Source organism: Clytia hemisphaerica, unplaced genomic scaffold (assembly GCF_902728285.1).
Source record: "Clytia hemisphaerica strain Z4C2 unplaced genomic scaffold, Clytia hemisphaerica genome assembly, whole genome shotgun sequence".
Classification (NCBI taxonomy): domain Eukaryota; kingdom Metazoa; phylum Cnidaria; class Hydrozoa; order Leptothecata; family Clytiidae; genus Clytia; species Clytia hemisphaerica.
Window position 1 is genome coordinate 1,304,224 of NW_027104528.1, and position 24,537 is coordinate 1,328,760.

Genomic DNA, 24,537 nt, shown 5'->3' on the forward strand with positions numbered 1-24,537 from the left:
AAAAATTCGTGAGACTATCCTTTTTTATAAGAACAAACTATATAAGATCATAAGGCTTCGATGGCCAAAATGTTAAGCACAAGTTCCGAACATTTTCAGGCTTTGCAGGCTCTAAATTGCCAAATTTCTTAGAAAAATGTAAAAAAGAATACTCACAAAATGGTAAAAATAACAACATGTTAAGAACATTAGGCTTAAGACTCAAAAAGTAAAGAACATTCGACGGTTTCAAAAATTTGATGTTCTTATAATATAGGAACCAGTGAAGTATCATTTATTCTCTATATTCAGCCCTTCCAACAACTTGTGTACTTCCATGCAAAGTTTTTCCTTATCTCCAACTTATTGTTCAAACTTTTAAATATTTTTTAACAGTCGGTTCACTTTAGTGCCAGTTCCTCAATTTATACTTGAGACAAAAAAATAACAACTGGCCATTAGCACAAAAAGGTATGTAAAGGTATAAAAATTCGAATCTTCAGAAATTTCATTTACTTTATGCTTTCTTCTTTCTTTCACCTTTCAAAATATACATAAATAAATTCCAAATATTATATTTATTATTTTCTTCTCTTACATAAAAAATATCGTATAGAAAGTTATTATCCTACCTAGAAATATTTTGTTCGAATAATTGTAATTTTTCATATCAAAACTATCTCAGTGACAACGTAAGAGCTGTTGCTAATCTCTAGTCTTTACCAATGCAGGACATTTCCTCAAATTTCAATAAATTATAGAGTTTTTAAATTTTGATTAGAAAAAACTCATATTAACTTGAGGGTCAGAGCAGAGGCATATTTTTGTTAACATTGACAAATTTCGAACAAAATTTGACTGTGATTTTTTTTTGTTTTACTTTGAATTATTGACATACAAATCTTGACAACTAAAATACTATTTTATACAATTTCTTTAAAAAAAAAAGTTTTATTATTTACAAACTGGATGTGGAAATATTAAAATATTTGTACTATTTATTTTTCAGTCTTTTGTTTATGTGTATTTATGAATCATCACTCAATAATGATGTCATGTTATTATGATATCTCCTTCTCGTGGATTGGGCAGTTGATGTGAACGCCCGTGGCGTGGCGTGGCGTTGACTAGAATATGGTGCTTTGCGGACCATCAAAAGATCAACATTCATACTACCAAGCCAAAGTATGTGAAAATTTATCTTTTTTCTTTAATTCACTAAGTTCGTTACGTTTAGTGAAAAGATAAGTTTTAAAGCGTTTGTTTGCGTCTTATTTCCATGTAAAAGCCAAGCTATAGGTGAATATTCATGTTTCTGTGGTAATAAGAACCCATCGATATTAAAACCATGTGGGTGGACCAAAGGCTTACTTCCTCATGGGTAACATTCATCCATGAAGTTGGTCATATTTGTAATACGGAAAAATTATTCTTCGCATAATTCGAGTAATTTGTCACTTAGCACCCCCATCATCTTGTTGTTTTTGTTAACGATCTCCATGGCAACGGTTCGCATAATTACGCTACCATATTGCAATGACGTTTGTCATCTTTTGGAAAAAGTGTGTTCCTTAGCAACTGTTGATAGGCATAAGCGCTTATTCGCCATTCGTCCGCCATCTTCTTCTGGTCTTATGCTCAGAATTTGACTGAATAGTAATGTTGTCTTGGCGTTAGACCGTGCTTTAACATACAGTCGTGGTTAATTAAAGCACTTTGTAATTCGTTCAATTGTTGCCGTAACAATTTGATTTCGTTCTCAACTTTGAAATTGTCCGTTTCGATTTGTTTGACATCCTATAACAAAATTAGAGATGGAAAAATTGAAATGGATTGTCGTTGGAAAAGTCAGTGTCAACGAGTGTTTTGTCACTTAGCACCCATATAATGGGCGTCAATTAATAAGTGGAGTAATCTAGAAAAAAAGAGTGGCTTACCCTACCTTCGTGTGGATTGCGACACTGCGGTCGCAGACTTATTTACTAAGTGTTTTAAGGATTAATTGAAATGTATCGAATGCTCTCAAATTTAGACGACCTCCACCCTTGCAGTTTATATTTGGATTCATAAGCCACACCCATAAACGATGGAAACTTAACAATTTTCTTTAAAAAAAGTCAGAAAAGACTTTTACCTTTTCGAGATAATCAATTCGATCTTTTTGTTTCTGTCGACATCTGCGTGCAGCCAAACGGTTACGCTCCCGCTTCATGGCTCGTGTTTCTGGTGTATCATTTAGTGGATTTTGTTGTTGTTGCTGTTGTTGTTTGGTTGAGTTCATCAATGGAGACGGCGCAGTATCCAAGAATGATGGTGGTGATGATGACATGCTGAAGGTCGACATACTTAATGGTGATTGCTCTGATTCCATTTTGATCTGAAATAAATGAGAAGGACTCATCTTTCTGTCGTCCTATTCACACACCAACGAATAAACTGAATTCTTCCTCTTTTCTTGATTTGAGAAAAGTTTGTTTTTCACTTATGAAGACTTCCCTCTTTTATGTGTTTTTCAAATGATCAATCAGAGTTTCTTTCTTCCTCCTATCACTGTGTTATATGCTTTGTGGTTATTGGTCGTTTATTAAATAATACCATTTCTACCGCTCTACGTGTATTATATATTAGCTTCTGCAATTTGCTGACGTAAGCCTATTGAAATCATTTTAGCGTTTCGCAACAAACACCATATTTGATGAAAAGTGATTTTAGAGAATTTTTTGCATACACTTTTGTGTGTACCTTAATCTTTATGTAGGGGGCGGATGATGAAAAGAATTTTATCTGTTGCAACTTTAACCATTCTCCATTTTCATCCTCCCTCGTAAAAAATAAACACTATGTTGCAATGATTTCCTCTGATTGACGTCACAGGCAGGATTAAAATTGCTTCCCAACTACTCCTATCTACCATGTTTGTTTACATTTTATTAAACATTTGTCAAAAAAGTACACAAAAATTTGTTTTGAAGAGTAATAGCTTGCATGCAAATAAAATGTTTTTATCTCTCTGATTGTTAACTTGGTCCGAAAATTTTTAAGCTTGTCACTTTATGACGATAGTTCTTGAAAATTTTGGTAAGAACTAGTCATTTTAGAGAGTGCAGCTTTGACGTCAAATGTTCCCACTGATAAACCCTTATGTATGTTTGATTAGGGTGCTTTTTATCTTTTCAATCAATCTTCTACCCTCAGAGAAAGACTTATAAAATTAGTTTATCAGTAAATCAATCTGGAAGTCTAAAGTTAAGACAATTTTCTCTCGTGCATGATCGTTTGCATGATACACTCTTTTTTTATAAGAACCAGTAAAGTTTTTATTAGGCTTGGCTGTTCTTATTTTTGGCACTTTGAACCTCATTGTCCTTTAAAATAGTTCTTATAAAAGAAAGAGTGTATACTTGTACTAGCTTCAGGCTCTTCTTTGGTTTAACGTCAATCTAACAAAATATGGATGTCATGAACGTTAGATAAACGTTGCTTTAACGTGTCATTATATCTTACCAGTATTGGTGGATCGTCATCAAGTTGGCTCAATGCTTTGAAAGTGTCTTCCGAATCTGTAGATCCTCCCAATAAACCACCATTGAAGCCATTACCAATACTTTCAGTGGAAGTAGCTGGAGACGTCGGTGGACTGCTTATTGTGTTGGAGATTTGCACGAAATCATCTAATTCTTCGTTTGAGATTCGTTCCCAGGAGTCGGTGCTGAAATCATCGTCATCTTGTTCTTTCATGAAGATGGCGTCTTCCATTAGCATCGGATCGCGAATCAAGAACGGTTTGTTCTCCATCACCTGTAAGGAAAAAATACAAAGAATTGGAATGGTTAAAGTTTTGGTTTGAATAGCTTGGCTCAATTTTCTTGATTTTTTATATCCCATTCCTTTTATAGTTCTTGCAATGTCGAAGAAAGAAGGCTTAAAGATATAGGTTGATCTACACTTTGTATATCTTTGCTTTCGATAAAGTTGCCCAACTTTTTGCATCGAGTTTTTAGTTGAATTTCAATTCCGTTCATGAACCAACTACCACGCAACGTTGTTTGAACGTCCAGCTAAGATTCCAAACGTTCATAGAATGATTTATGAACGTTAAAAAGAAAGTTGTGTGTCAGCTTGAAAACTGTTTGCAACACTTACTGGAGTTTCCAAAACAACAGAAGGACTCATCTTCTTATCTTGATTCAAAGAAAAATTTGATAATGTCTTCTTCAAACTTAACATATGTGATTTTATCAAAAAACGTGTTGTATATCTGCACTTTGTACAATTATTCGAACTCTATCAGTTGTAATGAGAGTATGAAAAGTTTTATGATCGCATTCAAAATGCACAAGGTATTTTTATAATGTCTTGTCCTCGTTGTTAATAATACAAAGAAAGCCGTGTGTATTTATATGAACTTTACAATAGGTCTTATCTTATTATCAAAATGTTTCCATGCTTTACGGTATGACAACTGATATATTTGACGAAATCAAAATGCCTCGCTTTATATATTTCATCGCGTTGGTTGGGCTTTCTTAATAGACAATTTCAATTCCGTCCGTCAATTGTTTGATTCTTTCAAAAAAAACCTACGCTCATTGCATTCCTTTAACCTGTTGTCATCTTTCTAGAAATAGTCTCACTTGCTTGAAGACTTCATCCTACGATTGTATTGTTGCCATGGTAACCATTGTATGGATTTTTTAAACCGTTATAATAATAGTCGTGATTTTTGATTGAATTAATAAAGGTAATATATCTATGTCAACTTTTTCCCTTGAGGAAGCAACTAGAAAACATTACGTCAACTTTACTTCATCGCATTGTTATGCATTTAACGACCGTAATAAATTATGACTAACTATGTTTTTTGCATGATTAAAGACGGTAATCTGCATATATTAGCCTCCAAATTATCCTCGGCCTCCGCTAGGCAATGACGTCAATGAATATCTGCAATGCAATGGTTGATGTTGAGTCATTTATTATGCATATATGGGATTTGATAATTTATACCTAATTTATGCGTTTTGATTATGATCGAGCTTTGAGATTGATATTCATGACGTAATGTTTTCTACGAGAATACCCCGGTTTTAGCCAGCAGTGGCAAATTTAAGCTAGACAAAAGTTGTATAAAATTTGCCACTACTGGCAAAAACCGGGATCTTTCCGTAGAAGACATTACGGCATGAATATCATGAATTCAAACCGAAAGTGCTGAGTGAAGCTATATCTTGTTTCCTTAACTTAAAGCTTACGGAGGAAGAGAATCATATGACTTTTTACTTTCGTTTTGTATCTTTGTCGATCTAGCGTTTTCGTGGAAGAGTGACTCACGCCATACTTTTGTTTTTGCAAGATGTCACGATCACGTCTATTACATCCTCTATTAAATGACCCTGCATAATAATAATGTGTGTGTGTTTTTCATCAAAACAAATTCTTAGGTCTGCAGAAAAAGTCAGATCTTGCAAAACTTCCTCAACTAAAATGAAAGTCTTTGATTGATAAACATGATGAAATCAATTGACTCATCCTACAATCAAGAAATCTAAAAATCTCTCTAGAAGTACTAAAGTCTGCTCCCTGCCCAGGCCAGATGAGATGGAGTTTTTATAAGATACTTTAATAATTGATCATTTGAAGTAATAAAAATAATGACGCGTTCTTTAGAAAAAGTAACAAAATTGTTTTATTACTGGTTAACGACTAACCAAATCATATAAGAGCTTGTAAAAACTCCATGTTGTCCCACCCAGTCTTTACGGAAAGAGGCGCACCTGGGTGTCAGATATTCCAGGAAAGATCGTCACAAACCTTTCCAAACTGGACACCAGAAAAACCCTTTCACCTAGCTGACAAGTCACCCTATTTCAATACTCGTATATAACGTTATAATGAGGTCCACAGAAGACACAAAATTCATGCATTCGCACAAAAGAATTGATACAGCAATTATTTGTACAGTTCCGATTTTTAAGTAGATTTTCATCCATTTTCACCGCAAAAAAAAGCCCTTTGAATCAATTACGCAAGCCTCTGAGATTTCCATCCTACTTTCTACAGTGAAAAACCTTACCAGTTTCTTAAGAGATGCAGAATGAGAAATTCAAAGTAAAATGTTTGCATCCTCAAAGAAAAGTGACTTTGTTGTTTAAAACGCAATCAATTTCTTGAGAAAATATTTGAAGCTAGCTCAATAGCTAACTGTGCTCTTTTAAATGCATTACATCAATCATTTCCCGGCTGCTATGAATAGTGACGTTGTTATTATTATATTTTCTTTCGACTCAAAGTACACCCTTGCCTCGCTCTCATATCTGGTTAACGGCCTTTTTACGCAGGAATACCAAAATCCTTGCTTTGAAACTACATGTGATAAAAAAGGTGGGGAAAATTGGCAACCCAGACGGCACACAACGTTGTTTTGACGTTTATCTAATACTCGCAGCGTCCATATAACGTCAAACGAACGTTGAAAATACCTCTGTGTCACAGACCCACTGGGACCCCAGCCTCACTGGAACATTTGGCAAAAGTTTCGTCCCCGGTGGGAAAATACCCTGGAATTTCAGCCTCACTGGGAAATTTACTTTGATTTCACCCCGTTCGGAATTCAATGTTGTTTTTTTGTTTGTTTTTTTTTGTTTTCTTTGGCAAAATTTTGACTGAATTTTGAGGGTTAATGTTTTATATACCCCCTTCTCACAGACCCGGTAGGATTTTTTCCGCTAGTGGGGATAAAAATAATGGACTTGAACTCAATGGGGATTGATATTCCCATATTTCTATGGCTGGGGATTCCAACTCTTTCGTTTTAAGTCAGAAAATTCAGTGGGGATGGGGAAAGCAGCATAATATTATGCAGCGAGGGTTGGATTATTTGATTATTTTCAGTGGGGACGAGAATTGGAGGACCATTTTCCAGAGGGACGATATAATTTTTCCAGTGGGAAGGGGTCCCAAGTGGGTCTGTGAGAAGGGGATGTTTTTATTTTGATGAGAAATTGTTAGCTTCTTCCAAGTTTAATTGCTTCCTTTCTTACATGTTATAATTACTACAATGCATTAGGCTCTGACGAGTTTTGCTTAGTTCTGCATTTTTCAAAACAAGACACTGTCTGGGTCAAAGAAACTTTTTTTAATTCAAAGTTATTTAAGAAAAGCGAAGAAAAAAATGACTTTAAACATCTCAAGCGCAAAAAATATCACGAAAGCAGATCGGATTCAAGGATTCAATAATAGTGCGTCAAATCTGAAATGTCAATAACCAATACACACTCAGAGATACAGATATGTGAAGTCACAGACCCTGGTAAACTCGAATTTATTTCCTTGAAGCGTTCGGATTGATAGGTGGATTTCGCACTTTTCTTTTTTTTTTGGCTGTAGAGGTCGTTCTCTACTTCTCGGCCCTTTTTTTAGTGATCCAATCCATGCAATTCAATAGCCTTAATTTATTGTATTTTTATGCTGCATGCCTTTATACCCCTGATAAGCAAATACCATAATCTTAGATTTTGCTACATTTTGAAGTATTTGTTTGCATTCAAGTTTGAAGTATTTCAATGTTGACTGCCTTGATTAAATACCGGATTAGTGTCATGTTAAGAAAAACATTTCCTTATTTTTAACTCTTATCTTGTTATAGCCTGTTTATTTTTAGCTTATTTTATTCAAAAACTCTCAGATATAATTTAAAACCCTAGCTTATCGCTATACCGAAAGGTTACATGAAAATCATCAATAAAAAAATACACAATTGCCGTATTCACGTAATTACGTATTGACATAATATCGTTACTTTATTGCAGCGTTTACTCTCGGGTACCTAATAGCCGGGGGGATTGGAATAAGCGTGGGGGTTGGAAAAAATCTCAAAACTTAATGAGCGGGGGGTTGGAATAAAAATGTCCTGGATGGAAAAATTTTGCAAGGGAGGCTGAATTAGGACAAAAGAGGGAGCTTTCAAAAATATTTTCCCAAAAATTAATAAGCGGGGGGTTGGAATAAGAATGTCCTGGGTGGAAAATTTTCGAAAAATTAATTAGCGGGGGGACGGTTATTAGGTACCCGAGAGTACGTTAGCGATATCGAGAAGTCGTCTTTTTCTTAAACTTGCAAATGCAAGAGCATTTTTAGAATTCGAATTCGAATTTGCGAACTTACTTCAATATTGAATTTGTGTTTTTTATTGTGTTTTTGACCCTGGATAGCTGGCAGAAAACGTTCAACTTTTATCTAATGTCACAGGGTTTATATAGCGCTATATGAGTGTTGAAACAACTGGGAGGACTAAGAGGTGAAATAGATAGCTCAAATAGCGGTACATCTATGGGACCCCTTGGGTAGCTAGATGGTTCAGACGATACTCATTTCTACTCATGTAGAGTTATGAGAAGGCCTGGAATCTGATCTGATTGATATATCCATCAAATTTGTCATTGATTTACTACTCATTTCCGATGTCATCGGTCATTAAGCTGTATTAAAAACTCATAAATTTCACAACAATTTTTCTTGTCAAACGTTGGTGTAAATCCCCTACTTTAGATGTCCTTATTCTGAATGCAATTCTTCCCCTGTTTTGATGCACTGATGGGACCCTTGCGTAGCAACCGGAAAAGCAGAAGACCTAAAGCATTACTCTCGTTCCTGATTTGTCGACTGTAAACCTTTCAATTTTTAGCACCATCCTTAAAAAATAATGGTCTAATGGTGCAATATTACCTGCCTCAGGCCTTTTATGTCTTCTAGGGTTGCAGGCTCGGTCAGTAAGACACCGTAAGACAGGTGGGTTAATAATGTTAAGTAAGGTTTTCAAAGAAAATTATGTCGCTACTTTTTAAACATTTTTTCATTATAACTTACCGGAGATTCAAGCAAGAGGATTGCATTTTCACCACTGCACAATAGTTTATCTGGCATATTTGGTTCTCTCCAATATCAAGAATAACAACCCGGAAATGTAACTGCAAACAATAAAAGTTATATTCACCAACACCAAATCACTACCAGTACAAAAGGACCTTCAAATATGCACATCCATATGGTATAACCAGCTCCATTTTTAATTTAGGTCTTGAAATTATATTCCTTGTTTATTAACTTGCTGTAAATAATATCTGTATATCAAAAATAATCAAATCAATCATGTGGCAAACTCCATAAGTTATATCATTAAAAATGATAGGGAAATCTACCTAAATGCTATTATATGTATTGATTGCCTCGTTAATTCAAAACATTAAAGCTATTCATGTGTATTACGCTTTAGTACAGATTCTCAGACCTTTGGAAAATTATGCAACTAGACTGCACTTTGATTGGTTTATTTACAAGGATTAATTGACATAAATTTCCCAGGGATTTACCCTTCTCTCCAATGTATCGCTCAAAATCATTCCTTAAAGTTTACAACCAAATACCTTTTAATTTGTTTTACATTCTTACCATTTTATGACTTCTAAATTCTAATTTATGCAGAAACGTTGGGTTGGTTTGGTGTTAGATTTTTAATATACACTAGAAAACAGAACAAAATTTTTACAAAACCGCTGCAGACAAAAACGTGCTTTCAAAAAATCACAACAAAATACACGATTTTTATATTTCTTGTGTCGAGAATTTTTATTGCACAAAATATTTTGGTACTATTTACTGATTAGAGAGTCCTTTTCCATTGTGACGTCACAAGAGTGGATAAATCAACACTTGGTGTTAAAAATTTTACAATTGCATTATAAGAAAGTTTGTCATTTAGGCTGATGTGAAAAATTGGCTTTGTCTTGCACTTCTTGCTTAGATTTTCACTGAAATTTGAAAATAAAATTGTCTGCTTCGATTCTTATCAATCCTTCCTTAATTTTATTTAGTTTTAAAATTTCGAAGCTAGTCCATAGTTTAAAGTAAAACCTGAAATATTGATGTGACGAATATTTCAGGACTAAACCTGTTTCAAAGTGCTAATAAAAAAATTTGAAAGATTATCAAAAATCTGAGAATTTGAAGGTAAATAGACCAGTGTGTGCTAAATACAAATATTTTAATATGAAAATAACCACTGAATAGTACGATAGACACATTCCCCTTGTATAACAATATGTTTCAATATTTTTCAACTTCTCCTCTCTTCTCCCCCCCCCCCTTAAAAATCTTAAATCCTTTGAACAGTGTTTAACCAGGTTTATAATCATTATGAATTGGGACATCTTGAAACGTGTTCTTTCTTCCTAACACCCCTGTATCAACCATGCGCTACTATTCGGAAACATTCAAAAATGAGAAGATATTCTAATCCAGTTGGAAAACTTGAACCTCGTCAAATTTTTTTTTGAAAAACGCTGTTCTTGATTTATTCGCTGCCAAATTTTAAAAGTACTTAAAAAATAATACGTCGAAAACCGTGTAAAATATTTTCTCCCCAGTAAAATTGTTCTCAATTTTAGCCAAAAACTTTCTCATCTTGTCACTGATACAGGGGTGTCATTTGATGGCATTGGCTGGCCAGAAACAGCCAATAAGGACTACATATTCTTATTCGCAAATGTACAAATCTGACACAATTTTATTCCATAGGAAAAACTTAAAACCTTTTCAGTTTCAAATATGGAAAACGACGATAGAAAAAACCTGCTAAGATTTGCTGTTAATATTTTCAACTGATTTTCCGGTTTTTCCTTCGATCACTGTTCCTGACCATATACCTTACTACCATCATATTAATAAATGATGAAAAAATATATACAGCTCTTTGACATCATTATATTATTACTTTCGATATAAAACCGACGGACCTGGTTCCCTTCGGAAAGTATTACTATATAAAAACCAGTCTGTACCCCCACATTTATTGAATAATTATATTAAATTATGCTGATCATTCCAAAGAACCCTAAAACACGTAATTTTAAACAATGCAACCCATTTGCAATACATTTTTCATGAACTCTATCATCCTCAAGGTAAATGGAAGCGAAGAATTTTTAGCGCTCAATCAAACAACTAGTTTTTTTTCAACAGTGTCAGGAAACATTGATTTCACGTTAACTTATTCTTATAGAAAACTTTGCTGGTTGACGTACTTGAATTAAATACTGTGGTGTATGATTATACGTGCTTTATAGTCCAATAATAATGATTTAGCTTTAAGATAAGACTGAAAGGACTCAAGGCACATTTAACCTGACTCAGCCCTCTCGGTATAGTCGCCCACACTTCGACTTACTAAACTATAAGCTATTTTTATTATTCAAACTGGGTAATCTGGGACTAGTAACCGTTACTTTATGAGTCATGTATAAAAGCATCCTCTATAAATAATATCAAAACAAAGTTTCTAAAGAGATAATATGTTATTAACTCAAATCCAATTTTCTTCATATTACTTGCTATTTTGAGGTATGTATACTGAATACATAGCTATCACTATTTCTGTTTTAACTTGTAGCATCGATGCTTAAAGTGTTTAAAGAGTATCTTATCAACCAGTCATGTTGAAGTCATGTTGTTAATGAGTCAGTCAAAATTTTCTAATACATTCTAAGACCGTTAGTACGGCATATGTTGATTTATATTCATATTCCTTCTTTAAAGTATTCAATAACTTTTTAGTGAATCATGACCTAAGAATTCTGTCTGTGATGTCTACACTATTCATTGTGTTATAATTAGGCAAGTTAAGTCAACTACATTTTGTAAATTTCTTCCGACTTCACCAGTCTAAAAGCAAATCATACTCTAAGAGGTATATTATTGTCCCCCTCTTGTTCTCGTCTCCAGGCTGTTAAGCCCTCATCTCACTCTCTAGTTAGCTTTTGTCTTGCTGCAATTTAAGACGGTTTAGTAGATTTTCTTATAGTCAGGACGGACTAATTGCGCCTCAATAACTTCTTTTCGCTGGCTAGACACAAAAATATCTATGACTTCAGACCAACAGAAAATCCTTATCAGAGCGCGCAGGTCCTGATTATCCATGATTCTTTTCAGTCGTGAAATAGCCTGGGGCTACTACTTATGCGAAGTGTATTGTGCAGTAGCGTAGACAAAGGGGAGCAAAATTTATGTTGGAGAGTAGATTTTTATGACACTGTAATTATCTTTTTATGATATAAAAAAATAATTACTGTGTCATAAGAATCTGCTATCCTACACAAATTTTGCGCCCCTCCTGTTTTCGCTACTGTTGTGGATATGATTCCCCAAAGCTAGAAGGTCGAAAGGCTTTCGAGGACCCTCATCTCTACGGTAGTATCTTTTTTCCGGCTTGAACGGGCCCCGGAGTTATAATGAAAGATTTTTGTGCTGATACAGCAATTTCCTGTCCTAGTCATCCAATTTATTCTTCAATTTGATTAACGAGCTTAAATGAGCTCAAATGGCTAATCAACTTTGTTTTAATTTGTTTTGCAAGCCTTTGGAAAGTGATTATGCAACTAATTAAGGTATATACAAGTCATTAACTAATTTGCTTATTCGACAGTTTTGGAAATTAGATGCTAACTAACTGCTATACTGTTTTCAATATATTTTAAGCTCTGATATTATATCATATTTTTGTTTTCTCTGTTATATCTTCCAGTGCTGTGATAGGATATATTCAGATCTGCCAACCTTTAGTGTTCTGCCATAAACCTTTTTATACCATGTCGGCCAGTTTCAAATAGTTCGAATTGTTCCTTTCCCAAACTACCAATTTTCAAACATAAAACTATAAAGCTATAAAGCTATAAAGCTATAAGTTCAAAAGTTGTAGAAGAATAACGCTAGCCAGGCCCCAGACCCCCTAGAAAAGCGAATTTTTTCCTGTAATTTCACAACACCGAGCCACACGTTTGGGCCTGAAAATCATATTAAGCTACCAATTTAATCTGGTCGACCAACTTTTGTCATAACAAGGATGACTAAAAACCAGCTTAGGATTACTTCAACTCTGGAGACGAAAATTTCACCTATCTGACCGACTATTATCTAGCAGAAAACCATTAGGCATAATTTTTAGGTACACAACCCTATCATGCTTAATTCATAGCTTTCACCAGAAAGAGCCATAGCCGGTTGGAATAAAAAATGTTTTCCCATGTATATCTTTGCAAACATTTTCTCCTTCAATAACGAAAAAAGAGAAAATCTCAATTTGTTGCGTTGTTTTTCATGCGATCAAAATTATACAACAAAAATGATATCATCTCAAAGTATCACTATCATTTTATTGACAGATTGATGGCAATGCTGACAAAAATATTCCATCACCTCATCAAACCTTCTACGTTTCTGAGTCTTCTCCACTGATAAATTTTGTAACTCTTTTTAACGTTTTGCGTGCAACGTAGTTTTTTTGTACTCTCTCATTGAAATCTGAGTATTTGTTGATTAATTTGACCAAAATGTAAACAAAACTCTTATCGAATGTCCTTATTGACTGTGAAGCTTATAAAGACCTTTTGCATCAATATTAAGATTACTTCAAAGTTCTTGTTTTCTCTTCTACCTATCTACTCATTCTTCTTTTTTTGGAAAAGTACACGTTTTTTTTAAAGAGCATCCTAAATTTCTGGAGCTTTCGGATGTTTTTAACTTTTTTGAGTTTTAAACCTAACAATATTCTTAACATATTCTTATTTTCACTATTTTTTGAGCATTTTCCTAAGAAATTGGGTATTTTAGAGTCCTCGAAGCCTTAAAACGTACTTGACTTGTTCTTAACATTTTGGCCATCGAAGCCTTATGTTCTTATAAAGTTTGTTCTTATGAAAAAACGTGTTTTTAGTTCTGTTTGTATTATATCGGTAAATATAATTTTGGAGTATTTTGTGAAACAGTTAAGCTGATCCAACATCAATTTGCAAATATTGAACTTTTTGATAGTCTTTCCACTCAGTTTTGAATGTATAGACTCTATACATAGTTACCTATGTTAGTTACTTAGTTTTTCCTCAGGCTATACATGATTTGGGTGAACTTTCAGTCAGTATCTCTTTATGAAAACGTTGAAAACATTTATGGTAAATTATTTTTCTAAAAGAAAATTCCGGAGCTACAAAAAAAATTCTCACAATGGTCTCAACCTTTTAATGCCAAGCCTATAATGCTCTTATAAACTCTTCTTATGCACTTCTAATATTAAACACACATACCTTCAAGAATAGAGAATGACTACCACATAGGATACCTTTTGTAAATCCTCATATTCCATAGTCTCCGCAAACCAAATGACCAAAGAATTTCGTCATTTGCTACTCTTGTCTTACAGGCACCTCTCTCTCAAAGAATTAGTAGAATTTTCCGCATAGCAGGGATAAGAATCTCTATCAAAATCTCAATAGGAATAGACATTCTTTTGTTCCAAGCTCGAACAATCCAGTTGGGATAGTTTTAAAGAGTGCAATATTTTCCTTTGAATTTCGAATGGGACCCGGGGGGCAATTAAGGTAAACGACCGACCGTACGTGCGGGGTCCCTTTTTCAAACTTCCTAAAGTGCACTGTGTCGAAATGAGCCAAGATGAGAAAAAATACATTCTAATAGTGTAAAATTTGGAAAATCTGACCATATTTGGCCTAAAAATAGACAAAAATGTTCAAGAAAATGCACCGGAAAGGTCGATTTTTGCCCAAATTTACTCAATTTAGGCTAAATTTTCTCTACGCTGCAAGGGTCCGACTTTAAAAGCCTATTTTTGGACCACACGTTCGGTCATTTTTGAATCGAGTGCCCCCTCCCCTGGAATGAAAATGAAATCAAAGTCAATTTCCCAATGGGGCTGACGTTGTAGGGTATTTTCCCCACCGGGGACGGACAGGGTCATTTTTAGCTCTCAAATATTTACATATCGACAACTGATGGACCGCTAACTTATTCCCCTATCTATATGATTACAAAAGATTCAACCCAAGTGAAGCACGTACCAGAAAATCTTGCTAATAATTGAAATAAATCCTATAGTAATCTGTCAAATTGTTTGAGTGGGTAGATTTCTGTTTCTACTGCAGATACCATCTGACCTCCATAATTTTTATCACCATCATATGATTATCAATCACTCTATCTTATTCCATTCAATGATTGAACTTTGACTAGCTTTAAACCCATTAATCTTGATATATAAATACATAGCCTATTGACGTTCATAATAAACAAGTTTTCTTTAAAGACCTCATGCAGTCTGCGATTTTACGCAGTGCATCACTGCATTAAAGACATTAGTTTTGGTGATTCCAAAGTTGTCAAAACCTTTACTATGGTCTCCGTAGCGTCTAACAAAAAGTCTAGGAAGGTTTACAGACATTGTAAACTTATGGTATTGAGATCATTATGTTGATGTTTTAACGTCATTAAAAACCTGATCACGGATTAAACAACATGATTTCCAATCTTGTTATAGGAGATTCAAGTTAAAACTAGGAAGTTTAATGGATGATATCCCTTTTTTTCCTAAATACTTTTTTCCTCTTTTAGAGTCCTATTCATAAGATTTTGGAGGTTGTTCCATTCAAAGCATAAATTTTGACTTTTCTGTCTAAATGACACTATGTTTAGTGCCTGCTCATGATAGGCTTTCCTTTCTTATTTTCCTTGTATCTCCTTTATTAAGACCATGTTCAGACGTTACGGTTCCGTTCCGTTTTGTTGCGAGACGGTTCCGAAACGGTTTCGAAACGGTTCCGAAACAAGTGTGAACGTCGAAATTCGATACGTCAAAAAAGAAGACGTTGCAAAGCAAAACAGATCGAAACGGTTTCGCTCCAATTTATTCATCGGAACGGAACTACTCCGTTTTCTTGCTCCGAAATGTTCCGAAACCAATATAAACACACTCGATCCGTAACGAAAATCATACCGGAGCGAAACGAAACAGTAACGTGTGAACATGGTCTAGGTTGCTTCTATTTTACGCAAGTAGTATCTGTCCCTCGATTTCCACTTTTTGAGAGCGGTGTGAGCTATCCTCGGGTAGAATTTGAATTTCACAGCCTAATCAGCCTTCCCTGTAACAGTGAGGCTGTTGAGGGAAATCTGAAACCTTAGCGCGATTGACCGATTTGCCGAAATCGGAAATCGGGGAAATTTTTTTTCCGAAAATCGGAAAATTGGAAGAGAAGAATTTCTGTGTGTGGGTCTCACACTCAATGTGTGAGAGTTGGCGCCTCTGCTTTGGACAAGGGCTCGAAGAATATGCATAAGAATCCTATTATATTTGTTTCCATATGATAAAATCAACGCTTTCCGTCAACAAATTGTAAACCCGCCCTCTCAAATCCACCACTGATCCACCCTTCATAGAACGCTGACCAGTAGCACGTTTAACTGCCCTGAGATCTTGTATTTGTGGCTCCTGATGAAAGGCCGTTGTATAAGTCAACTATGATTCTGCACGCGTGCTACATGCAAAAATGTTTAGCTGTAAGTAGGATGCAAAAGCAAAACACAAATCGAATTATTATATCAAGCTTCTTTTGCATGAATGTAGCCACGCAACCGAATTTGCGGTTTAATAAGTTTTATCAGACTTAACTGATATGAGAAAAAGTTTTGGTTATGATTGCTCAATATAATATAGCAAGACCTTCATTTCTCTGCTTTGAAAAGGGGGGGGGGGGTTTGTAGGGGTTCGAAATACCGTTTTCCCGTCAAAATTTTTGCTGAATCCCGAAAATTGAAAAAAATAATAACACCGTCACAAAGGTTTATACAGGCTCAAATACCGGCATAATGACAAAAAATAAGGCCAAATACCGTCACCATCCGATTTTAAAATACCGTTTTCCCACCTTTTTTTTTCGTCAAATCCCTAGTCTAGCAAGCTAGACGACTAATGGATACATAGTAGAAATAAAGCAAAAAGTAATAAAGGGAACAATTTTAGTCGTCTAGAAACCTTTGTGCACTAACTCCAAATAAAAGAAAAGTGTCAGTATTTGCAATTATAATTTTTTCCCGCTCAAAATAATGCTTGAGAAAAACATGTGTGTGGATTTGTGTATTGAAAGTTTTTTATTTGAGTTGATTTTTTATTTGAGAGTTTGTTATTGCTTGAAAAATTGTTTTCCCGCTACGCAAGTTTCTGCGTAGCTAGCCCCTGTATCTATAACGCTGGAACACCGGATTCTTCCAGTCGTTTATACAAACTAAATCCCGTATTATTATTAGTAGTATTGGTATTATTAGTATTACACGCATTATAAACGACTCCAGTCTATCAAATCCCGTAATACGGTACTAAAAAAAGGCCAATCCCGTCACACTGTAAAAGTACAAACCCCCCTTAAAAGTGCTTGTAGTTTTGACTACCAGGTCAATGACACGAAGTGAACAAGTAAAATTTCACGTTGTTGTATTTCGCTTCGGCTTACGCTTGCATTAGGCTCACTACGTCCGCTGAATACATGAATTTCCTTAGCACCTTCTCGTAATAATTTATATTTTTTATACGAATTCTTTTTCGAATTCACAATTTCTGCGTTCTTGTGTCCAAGAAAGGCAGACGTTTGCAAGTCTACAAATTTCCCAGTGATATAATCGCGTGTGATTTGAGATCATTTTAGTGCAGATAGAGCTAGAAAACGGGGATTGGAAGCAGTTAAGGGTAGTCTCGTGCAAACATATCGAATAGAAAAAACTTATATCCCAATTTGCAAAAAAGTGCTCAACCATATAAAGTTGATTACTGTAGTGATGTAGAAAGATTTCATGTACTAAAAGACACGAATACTATGAAATAGGCTAATGTATTTGCACTTTTAAGGACGACAAAGCAACTGAAGCAATTTGGAAAAACCCACAGTTCTGAACCGCATAATCGAGGACGGTAAAAGTGCTGATTTACCATCGTCCTGTGTCAGTCATATCAAGACAAATCAGAAGATAACCGTTTCCGTCTCAGAAAAACACATTTTCATTTCTTCTACACCTGAATTTCTGAATTCTCCGTTTAGAAATTTCTGTGTAAAATCCTCAATGCCAATTTTCGACATAAGCGCAAACAACCGGAAGAGCTCTTGCACCATCTTTCACTACTGCATAACTTGCACCACCATCTATCCAATACACACTCTAACTCAATTTACTCTATCAATGTCATTTTGCATCTACTCCAACAGCTTTAACATAAGATAAGGGATTTATAGTACACATAGAAAAAGATTTTCTTAATGCTTTAAACTGGGCATCTAATTTATATTTAAATTCCTACTTATTTCCTTAGGGATTATCACTGCACTGCTATCGTGTAGCAGGAGGCTAATACGCACGCCATGTTAACCACAGATTACATCGTTTTTCATAAGAACTTTATTTTTTCTCTTCTGAAACTATTATTGTTCCGCAGCCAGTCCAGTAGAATTAGGTTTTTACCTTGAAAAATTATAAAATGGTTTAAATTGTGGCCAATGTTTCTTATGTGTCCAAGGAACATCAAAAAGCTCCCGGAGTCGGTTTGCAAATTTTATGGTCTTGGAATCTCTGTGCCAAATTTTAACATATGATTTATTTCAAGGTTAGGGTTCTTTTTAAGCTAATTCTACCAGACTAAATGCCTAGCATTTTTTCAGGTTTTTTCAAGCTAACTTTGCAAAACTAATTAAATACGTAGACCAAAAAAAACAACCGACTAAATATCATCCAACATACATAATAGCTTCAAAACTAAAAAAAAAATCATTCAAAAACTAATTTTCAGTTTCTAATCATTCATTTATCCTTCCTATGATCTGTCAATATCAGAATTCCAAGAAACATAATGTTTCCTTTGTGATAGCGCAGTGGTTGGAGATTGAGAACGTGAGAAATACAATGATTTTGAAACTCGTATTCCAGAGAAAATCCTACAGGTAGAGGTCCCAAAACTTACTCCTTCTTAAAGAACCACATTCACGCGTCACATAGTTCCATATCATCGCCGAAACAAAATGAAGCCATTGTATTGGCTAGATTCAATGTTTACGCCATCTCCAGCCAATAGAATAGCTCTATTTCGTTTCAGTGCCATGACACTGTTTGAATGTTTGAACGTTTTCTGAGACAGGGATAAACTTTTTATGTTGTGGTTCAGAGCTTAATCGATCTGGCCAGCCAGGGTGTAGGACGCAGTGCTGATGAGTCTCAATAAGGACCAAATTCATATGCTATTCTACCCAATTATCCTGATTGATTTGGACATAAATCTTTGTTTTCTTAACATCTATCATATATATCTAATAGCAATGCCAACTACAGCTTGTTAATTGTATTCTGCATTGATTCTTATAAGCTGATAATTTCATTTTCTTTCAATCAAAAAGATTGTTCTAAGTAAGATAAGTTGTAAGCCCATTCCTCAAATAACAGTCGTGATTTAATTTTCATCATAATGGGGCCGTAGAATTGATTATCTTTTTGAGTATTGTAAAAGTGGTAATGTGTTAATAGTAGGGGATTTATTGATCATTTTGTTCAATGTTAAGTGGGGCCTTTTAACCCCTGAGTGCTGGAATGTAGTACTCCTAAAATTAAAACCCACCTTTTTTTTAATGAGAAGATTCCCTCGTTTATAAGGGTATTATTTATGTTGGATAGTTCGAATAGAGTATTTTTGATTTCGTTTGATTTCGTGCCTATTTGCACCATTGAGTTTAAAGCCCGAAGGGCTAGAGTAGAATCTCTAACCTTTCTCAGGCAAGAAAAAGTGAAGCCTTAAAAAATGCGCCGTCTAGCAATTCCTTTGTTTACGATTGATATTTTTTTCGAAATTTAGCGGTAAATTTTAGTTTCAATCTGCCTGTCATTTGTGTAAAAACCAGGCGAGCCGCTCAAGGCCGCGCAACTTTGGTAGGATTTGTTGGCTTTAAATCCTACCAAAGAGATTGACTTCTAGCCTTCGGCTTCTACTTCATTGATTTGCACATGTACTTCAACCTTTCAGATATCGTTGGAACCGTAATTTATGTAACCTATAAGCATATTTTATAGTAAATTGCATTCTTTAGCTCGATATTTGACTCGATATATTCTAAAATGTAGCTTGAAGTTTGATCTTTTTTGTCACTTTTTCATCATTGAAGATATCCCAAGCGGTTTGCGTGGTTTCGTGATCAATTGTTCACCAGGACGGTGAGACAGGGGTGTTTGTCTATTAGACGTGCTTAATTCTTTAAACTTCTCAAAGACGTTGTAATCAGACAGGGACGGGCCATGGACGCGCGGACCTGGATTAGGATATCATAAAGGCGTCCTCCGGACTTCCTGTGTCCACTGGGCAAGGTCCTATTAAAAATAAATTTAAAATCAATGTAGAAATTTTATACGAAAAAATATGCTCACCTCTTGCCAAAAATCTGATGTGATCGTCATTTTGTGTTGTCAATTGCAATCCAAAATCAAACACTGAGTATTTCAAATATTCAAGACAAAAATGCTAAAATACCATGAAACATCAAGTAACGTCTCCAATTAAAAAATTGAAACTCTCGAAATTAAAATTCTCTCAAAGAAAGTCAATTTGTCAATAAAGAAAGTCGTCAAGTCAAAAATATTATTAATGTCCTTGTTGACAGTCAGACAAATAAGACTACTAGAAGAGAGAGAGATATAAAGGGTGCTCATAGATGTATTAAAAAGCCACCCGTATACCTTATCTCTCAAAAGGTCTATTCTAGAATAGAGAGAAAAGTAGTGTGCAGTATCAAACCAAGTTGACTTTTGTATGACAAACAACATCGGCTTAACAACATTGACTATACAAAAAAACTAAGATCCGTTATCAATGCTTATTCGACATTCTTTTTCTTTTGAGCTTTTATCTTACTATACTTAACATCTAACAGTCTTTTTTTTTTTTGTGTAATGCTTAGTATTTTATTTTATTAAACCCTCTCTCTCTCTATCTTTCTTTTCTTTTCTCTACTTATGGCCAGCTAATTATAACGTTCACTTTGCCCTTGGAATGTTATCCTCCCATTCATCCAGTTTTCAAATCGCGCGCTTTTTTTAACACTTTTTATAAGCAGACGATGATAAAGTTATTAAGAAGAAGCTGTTCAAAGAAATTACAACTCCGCCAGTTGCCAAAAGCATTAAGTTTGGGATTTCGATGGTAAAGAATACTGTTGAAGCAGGCACGACCCATGAGTACCTACCAGATTTTCCTCTCCGTCGGTAAAATCGCTTAATCTTTCATTCAGCAAACCAGATTTAAAAAACTTTCGTCGTGCCTGTAGGAGATGTACTAGCGATTGTTCCGTCAACTATCATACTACCGAGTTTATGTATTTGCACTTTTGAGGACGGTAGAGTGACTGAAGCGATTTGGAAAAACCCGCAATTCCGCCCCGCAAAATCGAGGACGGTAAAAGTACTGATTTACACATACATAAACTCGCTACTGGACCAAACTGACCGAATACTCCGCTAAACCAGAAATTGATTCCTAAAAATTTCCAACGTTAAACCCTTCTTAGATGTTCTTATAAAACTTTGTCAACATCAAGTTGATGACAACAGGATTTTCAAATCGCTATTCAATTTATTAAGAATGCTTAGCTAAAAATATAAAACAAGAAAAAAATGCAAAAAGAAAATACAAAAAGGAAAAAAATATTTCTGATAATTATGATCTATTGTCAGGTTTGATGATGTCATGTCAATGATATCCTTCTCTGGGTGTTCGGTAAGTAGAAGTCCTGCTGTTCTGTCATTTTACTCTTTCTAAGATGCCCTAGAGAATAAAATTGCTAATACACTTACCAGTTTCCTTAATCAAACTGTTTCATTCAACATTGAGGTTGAGGCGTATTCCCAGGCGTATTTGACTTTAGATGGTTGTCTTTCTCTGAAACTCAGCCTGTGGGGACGGAAAATGATAATTTCATTGGACCTGCCTCAATGGCATTACTATTGTGGGGGGGGGGGCTATCATAAGAGTCAAAGATAGAGTATGACATCGTCATGTTAAACTACGCATTACAACATCTATCTTTAGGGTTGTTGAGTAAAGTATTTCGTTTCTACCTAGTTTCGATCGAATACAGGGCCCACACGAAGGGGGCAGGGGGCTTGGCCCCTCCCTCTTTTTTCAAATGAAATCCTACTTTTAAAACATCACGGTTCAAACTTTCAATAACAAAGTCAGTCTAAAATAGTGTCATCTCAAGGCATATTACAGGGTCAAGATTGAAATTTTCCCCCGTCGACACAAACCATGGTTACGTCTCCTTAGTCATTATGTTTTTCGTCCCTCCGTTTTCGATATCATGCCGAGGGTCCTAGAATACGTAGGAAAACTGGACCAAAGATGTATAAAGACACCCCTGTGTCACAGACCTACTGGAAAATTTGGCAAAAATTTGTTCCCTGCTGGGAAATTGACTTTGATTTTTTAACCTTGGAACAATAAAATTTCTATCCCCATTGAGATTTCAATAGTGATTTTTATCCCCACTGAAGAAAAAAGTTCCATCGAGGCTGTGAGAAAGAGGTGTACAAAGTTAACCAAAACTCACAGTATCTTGAATAAATTCAATGAAAAACAAAGTTCAGAATTTGATTTTCGTTCTTAGCTCTTTTATAATCTATATATTATTTTAAGCGGATAAGACGCTTGTTCAAGTCCGAGTTATGGATATCTCATTTTTGTTTTTTTCAATCCTTGTGTTTAGCTAAGTTTCATTGAAATTGTATATCGTGTAAATGAGATATAAAATTGTTGCGAAACAAAATCCTCAAAATTTGATTTTAAAAGTACTTTGTTTTAATAGTTAGTGAGACACTAATTTAACCTTTTATAACAAATTGAAGAAGATTTCGGTCAGAACTGCGGTACAACTCAACCTGATCACTCCTGGCGAGAGTAAATCACTCGAAAAATTATCGTACACCTCTACAAAAAGTCAAAAAAAAAGTCAAAAAAGTCTAAAATAAAGTCAAAAAGTCAAAGAAAAAGTAAAAAATTCTTAGAAAAAAGTCAAAAAGTCAAATAAAAGTCAAAAAAAAGTCTAGAAAAAGTCAAATTGCTTCTTGAATGGGCGGATGGGTGGAGCAAAATTTATGGGAGGTTGGCGTTTTTGGACAGATTTGGGCGGAAAGTGTTAGGTGCCCGAAGGCGGTGGTTGTTTTTCTCGGGAAAAAGTCAAAATGAAAGTTTGAAAAAAGTCAAAAAAAAGTCAAAAAGTCAATTAAAAGTCAAAAAGTCTAATGAAAATTCAAAAAGTCAAAAAGTATCGTACACCTTTTTTCAGGTGATTTTTCCCTCGACTCCTGGCAGTCACAAAAGACGGTGCTAACGCCCATCAAGGAATGGCGTAAAACTGTAAAGGCCCTTTAAAACACCCCTGTATCATCCCTCCATTGGGATATTAATTTTGATTTCATCCCCATTAGAAATTCAAAGTTTAAAAATTGCACTCCAAAACCATCCCCACTGGATTTTTAAGCGTTGGAACAATAGAATTTCTCTGCCCATTGGGATTTCGATAGGAGTTTTTATCCCCACTGAAGAAATAGTTTCACTGGGGCTGTGAGACAGGGATGTTTTAAAAGATATTGAATACATGTTTTTAAAGCCATAGATAAGAGAAAAAGAGGTTGAAATGAGCACACCCCCTTCTCACAGATCCGGTAAGATTTTTTCCAGCCAGTGGGGGATAAAAATATCCTGACTGAAACTCGATGGGGATTAATATTCCCATGTTATTTATGACTGGGGATTTCAATTCTTTTGTTTTCAAATCAGAAAATTCAGTGGAGATGTGAAAAATAACATAATAATTTTCAGTGAGGATTTGTTTATTTGATTATTTTTAGTGGGGACAAAAATTGGAGGATGATTTTCCACCGGGGACAATATTTTGGATAATTTTTCCAATGAGAAGGGGTCCTAGTGGGTCTGTGAGAATAGCGTTTGCTGAAGTTATTGCATATTGTTGTGAATAACAGAATTTAAATTGTAAATTTAAGTTTTTGTTCTACGTTGTTAGTAAGCTATAAACTTTTTTTTAGATCTTAAATGGTCGCCAGGTTTGTCTTAGTCGGAAAAGATTTCGATCGTAGAGAAATTTAATAATCGAAAAACACCCTAAAGCTGCGACAAAACCCTGTTGAAATATTCACTCATCCGCGGTTTCTATCTTCACTTGAACTTTAAGAACATCAATCTATAAGTTAACTTCTTGAAGATCTTGGATCAGCTTGGATTGAGAGCTTACTTCCCGACCTACTTTCACGTACCAACCATTTCGAAATTCGAATAATCTTAATAATGGTAGCACGTAGGAAACATTTGCAGGTAACAAGCTCTCTTATCTAATAATTTCCAACCTCTCTTTGAATCTTTCTGTAATCTGAACTAAAACATTGGTTCTCTCAGCTGGAAAGAAGTAAATCGATTCTTTCAATTCGAAAAAAGTCTTAGTCTGAATATCGAATTAGAGAGAGGCGGAATATAATCAGATCTAGGAATCACGTAAAATTCATTTTTCCAGTATTTCAAGTAATATAACTTCTCCAAAAGTTTGATGCGAGCTTTGAATTCATGTCAAAATAGGTATTCAATTAGAATTAAATATCTTATGATTTTTAATTTTTATCTTAAAATAG

The 24,537-nt window shown here is 34.9% G+C and overlaps 1 protein-coding gene across 3 annotated transcripts; it reads right to left on the reverse strand.

Moving 5' to 3' along the window:
• Window positions 1–919: 919 nt before the first annotated feature.
• LOC136822122 (protein FosB-like) lies at window positions 920–20,367 on the reverse strand. 3 transcript variants are annotated; one of them, XM_067078356.1, is made up of 4 exons: window positions 20,269–20,367; window positions 3,484–3,777; window positions 2,114–2,356; window positions 920–1,776 (listed from the first exon to the last, which is right to left on the reverse strand). In XM_067078356.1, the coding sequence occupies exons 1-4, from the start codon at window positions 20,296–20,298 to the stop codon at window positions 1,618–1,620; spliced, it is 726 nt and encodes a 241-aa protein (XP_066934457.1). In that variant the 5' UTR covers window positions 20,299–20,367; the 3' UTR covers window positions 920–1,617. The 3 variants fall into 3 exon arrangements, with proteins under 3 accessions (XP_066934457.1, XP_066934454.1, XP_066934455.1); XM_067078353.1 differs by lacking the exon at window positions 20,269–20,367 and adding an exon at window positions 8,845–9,130; XM_067078354.1 differs by lacking the exon at window positions 20,269–20,367 and adding an exon at window positions 4,123–4,452.
• Window positions 20,368–24,537: the final 4,170 nt, after the last annotated feature.

Coding starts and splice junctions, on each gene's coding strand:
- LOC136822122 (XM_067078354.1), bottom strand. CDS start 4,206: ATGTTAAGTTTGAAGAAGACATTATCAAATTTTTCTTTGAATCAAGAT. Junction 2,357..3,483: donor ATGACGATCCACCAATACTG/GTAAGATATAAT, acceptor CATTTATTTCAG/ATCAAAATGGAATCAGAGCA. Junction 1,777..2,113: donor GAATTGATTATCTCGAAAAG/GTAAAAGTCTTT, acceptor ATTTTGTTATAG/GATGTCAAACAAATCGAAAC.